At 40.3% G+C, this 9,847-nt stretch overlaps 1 protein-coding gene across 1 annotated transcript; it reads left to right on the top strand.

The window, feature by feature from the left end:
• The first annotated feature begins 583 nt into the window (after positions 1 to 583).
• Positions 584 to 6,363, top strand: LOC119290640 (nuclear poly(A) polymerase 3-like). The gene is made up of 10 exons (XM_037569259.1): positions 584 to 937; positions 1,035 to 1,112; positions 1,200 to 1,298; positions 2,470 to 2,532; positions 2,619 to 2,780; positions 3,497 to 3,610; positions 3,889 to 3,951; positions 4,051 to 4,347; positions 5,195 to 5,359; positions 5,451 to 6,363. Exons 1-10 carry the CDS (start codon positions 695 to 697, stop codon positions 5,787 to 5,789), a joined length of 1,623 nt encoding a protein of 540 aa, XP_037425156.1. The 5' UTR covers positions 584 to 694; the 3' UTR covers positions 5,790 to 6,363.
• The last annotated feature ends 3,484 nt before the right edge of the window (positions 6,364 to 9,847 follow it).

Here is a 9,847-nt window from a genome sequence, read left to right as displayed (position 1 = left end):
GGCGCGAAATATATAACATAGAAGGCAACGGTAAAGCCTCTCACATACTTATATGTAAAGTGGCGCGAAAGAAATGACGTAGAAGATAACGGCAAAGCCTCTTATATATATAAATTAGAAAAATGGCGCGAAAAATACTGAAAGTCAACATCTCGTCCTCATTTGCTATTTGTTAGAAAAATGGCGTGAAAAATACTGACAGTTTGCATCTCATCCTCATTTGCTATTCGTTAAGAAAATGGCGTGAAAAAAATACTGAAAGTCTACATCTCATCATCATTTGCTATTTGTCAATAATACCATGCTAAAAAGGGTGTTAAATACATAAAACTTTTGGCTGTCTGGGATTTAAGGGCACGTTTGACATAAACAGGTTGTTGACAGCGACAAGCTTAAAAAACAAGGTTGAAAACTGGTGGACCGTTTCCAAGAGGCAGCGACGCCCAACTCCAAACCCCGTGCCGTCTTCTATATAAACCCCGTCTTCCCCCTCCCCGTTCCACCACCATCCTCCCACCCATTCCCCTCAAAACCCCCAAAGCTGGCCCAAAATAATAGTATACCGTAATTCAAACACGAGGCCCTCGCCGGCGTCGTCGTCCCCGCGGCGACCAACCAACGGCACGGCGACCCACGCCGCGCGCGTGGCCGCCGGCAACCGTTACGTCCTCGGCACCGGCGGCCCGCGCCGGCAATGGTGCTCGACCGCCCCGTCGGGCGCCCGGCCTTCCGCAAGCCCGAGCGCCGAACCCTAGCCCCGCCGCGTGGTACGGGCCCTCCGCCTCCCCCGCCGATTCCGCCCACGCCGGGGGTGTACCTCCGGGGGCCTCCACCGCTCCCGCCTCCCGGTGCCATCCTGCCGCGCCCGATCGTCGTCTGTCTCGATCTCGCCAGGATGAAGCAAATGGATTCCTCCCGGAGCTCTTCTCTTATGAAGGTGAGCCGCCGAAGCGTTGAGCTTGCGCGCTTGCCGTTTGGTCGTATCTTGTTGTTTCGTGCCTAATTTTGGGTAACTTTTTTTTTGCGAGGTTCAGTTCCTTGAGGATACGGGGGTTTCGCCCTCGGAGGAGGAAACCCGGAGGAGGGAGAGGATCATACTCGAGCTCCACAAGGTAAGGGCAGTTCGTCTTTTGGTTCAAAGCTTGCAGCTTGCAATGTGGGCTGGAATCCGACCTGTAATCCGGTTGTGACTGTTGCAGATAGTTATGGATTGGGCGAAAATGGTGGCGTTCAACCAGGGGGGGAAACCTTGGATCACATCAGGCACGGTGTTGACCTTTGGCTCCTATGATTTAGGGGTAAGCACTGAACTCGAACCTGTGCACGATTTGTTGTGCCTTTTTTATGATGGTGTGATGCTAGGCTGATCTACTACTATATGATACATCAGTTGAATAATCTTTAGTTTTGAAGGTCAATTTCGTTATCTGTTTTATGTCATGTTTGATTTAAAATCCTAGCATTGTTACCTAAAAATGTCAATGATATTCGGTAATTGCTCAAACATTTCAGCGATGGGTCCTGATGATCATCGTATGTGAGTTGCTACTGGAGAGCCTTGACTTCGTTTGTTTGCAACTTATTGTTGACTTGTAAACTGCAATTGTGCTATGTTAGGTTAGGGTCAGCGTAGAGTGGGTGTTGCTACATCCTTAACTTCTTTACCTATTATCATGACTTTGGTAGTGTCTGGACTAAGGAAATGAGCAGCATGATTTGGTGCTTGGCAGAATGGTGCTCTGTTTGACTGCAGTACTATTGCACTATTGATATGATGCAAAAGAAACAATTACTGGTGAAGCAGTTAAAATGTATGATTATGAGTATAAGTGTAGGATCGTGTTGACCAGTTAATCACATGTGTAGGTTTCACATCGTTTATGAGCTGAGAGATGATATATTTTAATTTTTAAGTTGTTCATGTCCAACTTAAGAAACTGATCTTGGGATGGTTAAGATGGATATGAGAGATATTGTATCTTGAATCTGCTCCTACTGATAACATAGTTACATGTGTATATATGTACAACACCAAAGTAGTTTATACTTAATAGTCTGAAAGACATAAACTCATAAATGTTTCGCATAGGTAACGTTCAGGGAATTAGAAATCTTGCTAAATATGATCTCTATGTTTATCATATGTAGTTTTTGAAGTGTGGATGTTTTACTTATGCATACAATATTCCCCAATTCCCTAAGGTGAAAGGAATCAGTGAAGTGATTAAATCTCTCCATGAGCTGGAGTTGTTTGGTCTTTCGAGAATATTATTAGCGAGCAATATCTCTTGTGTTAAGTTTGAATACATTGGTTTGGTCAATCTGTAATTGCATGTAAGCACCTAGACTGGGTAAACTTAAGGACTGTAACTGGATCTCCATGTTTACAATGTTGCTCCTGTATCCAATGCATTTCCCCTTACAAAATTGTGGTTTATCTTTTGGTAACAAGCATTGTTCTCTTTGAAGGCATATGGACCTGAATCTGATATTGATGCAGTCTGTGTTGGTCCTTGCATTGCATCACTACAAGTGAGTATATTTCTCAAGTTTCCGTTTATCTAACAGTTTTGAGCCTTTGCAATCACCTCATGAGGTGTCCATGTGTTAACTTGTAGCATCATTTCTTCGTTGTCCTGCGACAAATGCTTGAAGCAAGGCCAGAAGTATCAGACTTGCATTCTATTGAAAGTGCTAGGGTTCCATTGATGCGCTTTAAATTCAACGGTGTGTCAGTTGATTTTCCATATGCCCAGCTGCCAGTTATCAATGCTGCAGAGGCAAGTATCTTAAAATTGTGATGATTACACGTCTTAGGCTACATGTTACCTCAATTAGTGTTTATTGAATACTTTCTATTATTATGTGTTATATTTCTTACTTAGGTGACTTAAATGTATTCAACTTCTTTCTCAAACAGCTCCTGTAACATCTCTGGCGTAACTATCTAGAACTCCTAATGATGTCCTGGAGCTAATATGTAGGATTTATATTTAACTCCTTATAATATCATATGGTATTGTGGTTTCATTTTTGCGTTGCTGTACCTTGATAAGCCATATTGAGTTATTGACCACATCTTTGGTGTCATTTCATCTAACCAGTCATATATTTGACTAAAGCAGTGAACAGTGACCTAAATATTCTCCCCAAGTTTTTCTCAGGCCATACCTTTAATTCATCAACTTTTGCATATTATCTTAACACGCTTTTAGCCTCTTCACTTAAACGAGTCAAATGTGATACACTTTGTGAAAGCTGCTATGTTTATGTTCTTATGGGTATTATCATATGGCCACTCTGCTGGGCACTCTTTCTCATAGATTCGACATTGGTTTTCATTATAAATTTGAGCATTTGCTGAAAGAAACCTGGTGCATGTAGCTCCCGCTTGCGCAGGGTCCAGGGAAGGGTCCGACCACTTTTTGCTGAAAGAAACAATTGAGCATAATATCTGGTGATCAATTTAAGCTCTCACAAGCTGTATTTTCTGCAGGCTATACATGCAAATGATCCCCGTTTGCTAGAGAAAGTTGACGCGGCAAGCTGGAGATGTCTATCTGGAGTCCGTGTTAATAGACAAATCATGCAATTAGTTCCAAATATGAAGGTCTAACAATAGTCTCAGTAGATTTATTTACATCACATCATTGTTGCCATTCTTTACTTTTACTTCCTTGTATTTTTTTTATGTTTCCGGGCTTCTGGCATTATCCCTGTTCATGTGCTGATAGTGGCTGTGCTGCCTTTGCACATTCTGTGTACTTTTTGTTTTTTGTCTGGCATGCACTATGGCGTGATTATATGTGTCATTCGATGTGTTTCCAAAACCCTTCTTTCTTATTTTTTTAATTTTCTTCTTTTCTAACTTTTGGAGTTTTGATGCAGAAATTTCAACTTTTGTTGCGCTGCCTTAAACTCTGGGCAAGAAAAAGAGGAATTCATTGCCATGTACGTGGTTTGCCTTTTCTCTATTTATAATTCTTATGTATGTTTATAGTGTTATTTTTGGTCTGACTTCTATCCTCAATTGTATGATGCCATTTTCAGCTAGTTGGCTTCTTTGCTGGAATTCATTTGGCGGTTCTCGGAGCATATGTTTGCCGCAGACATCCAAATGCTACTGCCAATACTTTGTTGTGTAGGTTCTTTGAGATATTTTCTCACTGGCCTTGGCCTCTTCCGGTGTCTTTGCATGACCAAACACCTCTTTGGAGTCCTGACGGGTGCTCTCTCATGCCCATAGTGATGCCCTGTTATCCACCAGAATTTTGTGCCTCTAATGTCACAAAAAGCACTTTCAACAAAATCAAAGAAGAGCTTTGGCGAGGTTTATCTTTGACCAAGGTATGCCTATTTATTCTTTATTTGGTCCTACCTAATTTATGCCACACTGTTCTTCAAAAGAAGTTGATTGCCTGTTTGATATCTCTAGAATAAATGTAGAAAATTTTCTTTTTCTTTTATTGCAACTAAGTTGTAGAAGAGTCATGAATTTAATATGCCTGGTATGCCCCAATACCTTCCATTTCTATTCTTGCTTTATTGGCATGATGGAGTTTAAACCTAAAGTAGTGTATAACACTTTGTTACTTGAATTGGGTTTGCTTTTATGCGTCAAGGTTTCGAATAAGCAATTGACTCACCTGTTTTTATTTTTTCTTCTTCTTGTCTGGTCCTTTTCTATTCCCCTGTTCCCATTTTTTTAAATTGATGAGTTAACTTGTTCCATTTGAAAATTTGATAGCTTCGTTGATCCGTCCAAAAATACAGAAGTTGTAATTCTTGTACAATAGTGTTCCCAGCAACTTAAATAGGCCATGTTCTATATTGTTTCACCACACCCATCGATCTGTTACTTGTTAGACCTGTACTCATTGATAAAAAATATGGTGCTATGTTTGCTTCATTTGATTTGTTGGCATCCTATCTTAATCTCTCTTTTGCTTTGAAATGATTTAATGGAAGTCCAACTTTAACTGGCGTGGTTAGTTCTGTGTAGGTGGTTTGCTTATTGAACTGTAGAAAGATCTTTTTTTTTTAATAATGTGGATTGATAGGAATTGATGATGTATGTTGTAAGATCTGCGCTGACGCATCCATGACACGTCTAAGCGATTGCGGACTTCAGCTTTAAGGCTTGCTTGCATTCATGAATAGGCAGCTGATAATGGCACATTTGTCACTTTTACAGGATACAAGTAGTGTTGATGTCGACTGGAATTGGATTTTTGCACCGTTTCCATATGCTGCAAAATATAAGCACTTCCTTCGCATAGTTCTCTCAGCTCCGACAACTGAAGAGTTACGTGATTGGGTTGGATGGGTGAAATCACGATTCCGCAGCCTTATTCTCAAGGTTATTTTTCACCGCCTGTTTGTTTTATGTTCACATTGCTGTTTGCAAGCTTTAATGTTGATTGTGACCTCTCCTAACTGATGTTATGCAGCTGGAAAGCCTTAACATTGGTTGTGACCCAAATCCCTTAGAGCAAGTGGATCATAGCATCGGTGAGCCAAATGCTGTATTCTTGTGGGGTCTCATCATGTATAGTAATACTCAGATCTGTACAACTTCTCTCAAAAAGGACTTCATGAGAAGTGTCACCAACAACATCTATGGAAAGGAAAAGTGTGCTCATTCAGACATAGAATTGTCTGTTGTCGGTATGCCTCAGGTGCCTAAAAGCATGTCTGATCAATCGGCCTACTTACAGAAACTGCCGAATCTGCCACCGCGAATGCTGGGCTACCCACCGATGAGGCAGGGATGCAATGCAGTTGGTTAAGACTGTTGTCATCTCAAACCTGTGAATATCCAGATGAGAATAGGTAGAACCTGAGTTTCTTCAGCTTAGAAGGCTGTTTGCAACATCAGACGGCATTTCTGGTGGTTTTTGTTGGAGTTGGGGCTTGTTCATTCCTCAGCGCAAGGAATATGGAAGTGTGTTTGCTGGAGCTGGCTGCTGAGAGATGGAATTTTTTGCCCTGAAGCTTCCAGGGTGCAGTATATTCATTCGGGCGGCTTATTCCTGTTCTGAGGCTTGTAGCAGGTACATGTAAATTCATGTACACAGCATAGCAATTGGTATACAAATGGAGAGATATAGCAGTGTAGGAAGTGTGTGTACAACTGTAGGTGTAATGTTTGGCACCCAGCAGCAAAATGTGTAAATCGCCTTGTATGGTCAGAGCTGTTTTGCTGGGTGCATAAAATGCAGGGGGTGTTGTGAAATGTGGATGGCGGAGAATGCCATCCATTCTTACTGTTGTAGTCTGCAGAAAACTGCTGCATGTACTGCTGTTCAAGAGTTGTTATGTAGCGAATCATCCGGATGAATGAATGTTTGCTGTTGTTTTTTACTCTTGCATTATCTTGGGCTTACTGTTCAGTGTTGTTTTTTATGATATTTTTCACTTCTAAATGAGTTTAAGGGGGGCTTGCAGCCCTGAGGGATGTGGATGGCATTGGGTGTCACATTGATAATGATCTTGTCCAGCTTTCGCTGGTTTTGTAAACGAGATATGTGAAGCCCGGGGGAAGATTGGACCGACATGGTCTTTGCTTAATCTTTGAGCATTTCTTCTTTGGCCCAGAATCTTGAATGTGAAACGGTGTAATTTTTATATGTATGTAATAATCTTATTTTTACATGCCCACTCTCCTTTCAATAGCATGGGATTACAAGATGCACCATATCGTTGCCATCGCCATCTCACTTGTGTTTGGTTTGAGGAACTAGGAGCACTATGATCCCAAAATGTTCCTGGTTTGACTTCAAGGAGTAGCCAGACCTGGCCGTTCCTCGCCGAGATCGGAACAGTTGCAAATAGTCGGCCGACCCCTTGTTGCTTACTAGATGATCAGGTCCACCACCAATGAGACATCTCTGTTCCTTTGGGTGTTTTTAGTGGACGCATGAAAATCACCATCAGACAGCAGTTAGGAGTCTGCCTAACACCAGTTTAATTATTTATTACTGTATTATTGTTTTCTTGGGAAAGAGAGAGGGTTTTACCATTTTGTTTTTTGTCTGGTGCCATCTTGATATTAAGTCATATATGCATTGAGCAAGTTCTTTCTCTAGGAAACATGCATACGCATAAATATCTGTCTTTTCGTAGGATTCAAATTCAGTGAGAAGTTTTTATGGAGCAATGGACATTTTTTGTTTCTGCCGCTCTAGTTTTGCCCATTTTCCTTATGCCACTCTAGCTGTTAACATTTCACTTTTCCCACTTTGCTTTTTGATGATACATCACAACTGCTATTCTGTGGCAAAAACATTTTTTTCAAAGTGACAATTGTGATACACCGGAGTGGCAATTGTGATGTATTGTCAAAACCTAAGAGTGACAAAAGTGAAATGTCAAAATTTTGCTTTCGCCACAGAATGACAATTATGATATATTGTCAAAATCTAAGAATGGCAAAAAAATATATGAAATGTCAAATTTTAGAGTGGCATAAAGAAAATGGGCAAAAACTAGTGGCAAAAACAAAAATTGCTCGTTTAAAAATGCGGCAGCCTATATTATGTGTTTACATGGCTTGTACTATAAACTTTATGCCATAAAATGAGGCACTTATACCATGCAAAAAGAAAGTGGATGTGAGATGCCTACGACGTCACTGCAAAACATAATAAGGGAACACAATAATTACAAGGGGTTAATGGGTTGTATGCTTGGCCCATATTCAACCCATCAATCTCGTTTATGCAGTGTGACGCAGAAACATAAGTGATTTTTTTCTTGTTCTATTCTTTTTCTAAATACATCCAAGGTGCATGCAACCATGTTTTACAAAGCTTATTCTCACAATCTTCCTTAGCTAAGATGTGCACCACACTTTATGGCCGCCGGACCTCCCGCTAGATGTAACCGTTGTTGTGACCACCGATTTGGTCTGTCCACCATAATTTTTGAATGCAAGGTGTTTCTGGTTAAAAAAAAGATGTGCGCCACATTGTACCCGAAGCACCAGCACCTTGTGCCCCGCTACAGAGCTAATCAGCTCCTTAATCATGTCTATAAGCGGACCATAGACTGATCGATCAAGCTTCTTTGCACACAATGACCTCGCCACACTTTTATTATCCCTTTTCGAGATGATCTTCTGCAAAGTGAGAAAACCACTCCTACCGTTCTAAATAATTTCAAGTTCTAATTTTGTCCTAATTGAACTTCTCTCTATTTGACAAAGTTTACAAAAATATGTTGATTTCTACAATGTCAAATACAAATGGTACGGAAATATATTATATGTTGAATATAATATAGTGTGGTAGATGTTGATGTATTTTTAATAGACTTAATTAACTTGACTTAGGACAAAGCTAGAACTTAAAATAGTTTGAAATATAGAGATTAATTTCCAAGGAGAAGCAAAGTCCAAATTTTTTGCGGGGAGCAATGCCCAAGGGTTGCATGACACACACAGTTGCAAAGTAGCACGTGAGTCCATAGATCTTTATCGTAATATGATGGGCTATATCGAAGTGTATTGAATAAAAGTAATACAAATACTTTTATAAATACATACACTTTTAGGTTGGTCTTTATATTTCTGTATCTTTTATTTTGAGATTTTTTTCAAATCATATTGTTGCAAACTTGCAATAAAGATTCACCCCTTGCACACCCACACCCACATGGGTATATAATCACATGCTTGACTCGACAATGGGACAATCATGTCCACGTAAGTGCATGAGTTGGATCACTGTAGAAAACACACAATGACAAGATGATGGTTGGTGATAGAGTTCGGTGGGAACCTTTATCTTCGGGAGCCTTTGCTCGGGTTCTCTTTTCTCCATATTAACTCTAGTAATGCAACCTATGATAAAACTCTGCAAGGTATCCGACAACGTCTCTGACCGCCCACAACAACATGTCATTTAGACTATCTTTCGTGTGTGTTTTAGCCGCGATATAAATTCAGTAGTGTGTTAGGCTTAGGTTATAAGTCCTTTATGAAACACAAAGTAAAATATAAACATATGCGCGCGCGCGCGCACACACACACACACGATGCCTCCAGAGGACTTTTGAATGGCCCGTCAGACCTCAAGCTTACTGGTCTTTGGAAGATACATGTCTATTTTCTATTGTAATGTTCCACTATTTATAAATAATGCTCATAATTGATGGTGTTATCTCCAAAAATAATGAATCTTTAACCATAGAGTCCAATATGCATCTTATACAAGTGGTGGTTAGGTGGCATATGTACTCATTCATGTGTGTTAGGTATGTAATGCAACGCGGGCAAGTCTTGAGCCTCTGGCAATCTTGATGAGGTCATCCCAACCATTAACAGACTAATCACAAGGAATGATGGTAAACAAATACTTGATCATGTGAACGCTGACCTGAGTCTATCTTATAATCTAAGAAACATGTGTGCTTTCACTTTGTTTGTTGTTGGTTGAACTCGGGTGCAATGCATAACAAAATGGTTTTATACCAACTACACATAGTTGTACATTCCGTGAAGAAACAAGCTTAGTGCCGAAGAAATATAATTGAAGAAACCATGTTTAGACCCTGATGAAACAATGTTTGGTGAGGAAACCAGCTATTTACACCTTAGAGAAGAATTGGAGAAGACACTCATGAATTTCCTAACTCATCATTCTTTATCGTTTTCCTAGCTAAGAACTGATAGAAATTTGATCCATATACATACAGAGAGACTCATTTTGAGACCGGAGAGTTCTTTCTAAATTATTCTCGTGAGTCGTCATGGAGTTGCACCTAACCCGTGCTCCACAACTTGAGAATGATTGTGTTGGTTAGTTTCTCGTGATTTCCCTATGGATTGCACCTAATTTGTGCTACA

This window comes from Triticum dicoccoides, chromosome 4B (assembly GCF_002162155.2).
Source record: "Triticum dicoccoides isolate Atlit2015 ecotype Zavitan chromosome 4B, WEW_v2.0, whole genome shotgun sequence".
Classification (NCBI taxonomy): domain Eukaryota; kingdom Viridiplantae; phylum Streptophyta; class Magnoliopsida; order Poales; family Poaceae; genus Triticum; species Triticum dicoccoides.
The sequence above is the reverse complement of the archived record's forward strand: the minus strand, read 5'-3'. Positions and strand labels throughout refer to the sequence as shown.

Coding starts and splice junctions, on each gene's coding strand:
- LOC119290640 (XM_037569259.1), top strand. CDS start 695: ATGGTGCTCGACCGCCCCGTCGGGCGCCCGGCCTTCCGCAAGCCCGAG. Junction 938..1,034: donor GGAGCTCTTCTCTTATGAAG/GTGAGCCGCCGA, acceptor TGCGAGGTTCAG/TTCCTTGAGGATACGGGGGT. Junction 4,348..5,194: donor GAGGTTTATCTTTGACCAAG/GTATGCCTATTT, acceptor TCACTTTTACAG/GATACAAGTAGTGTTGATGT.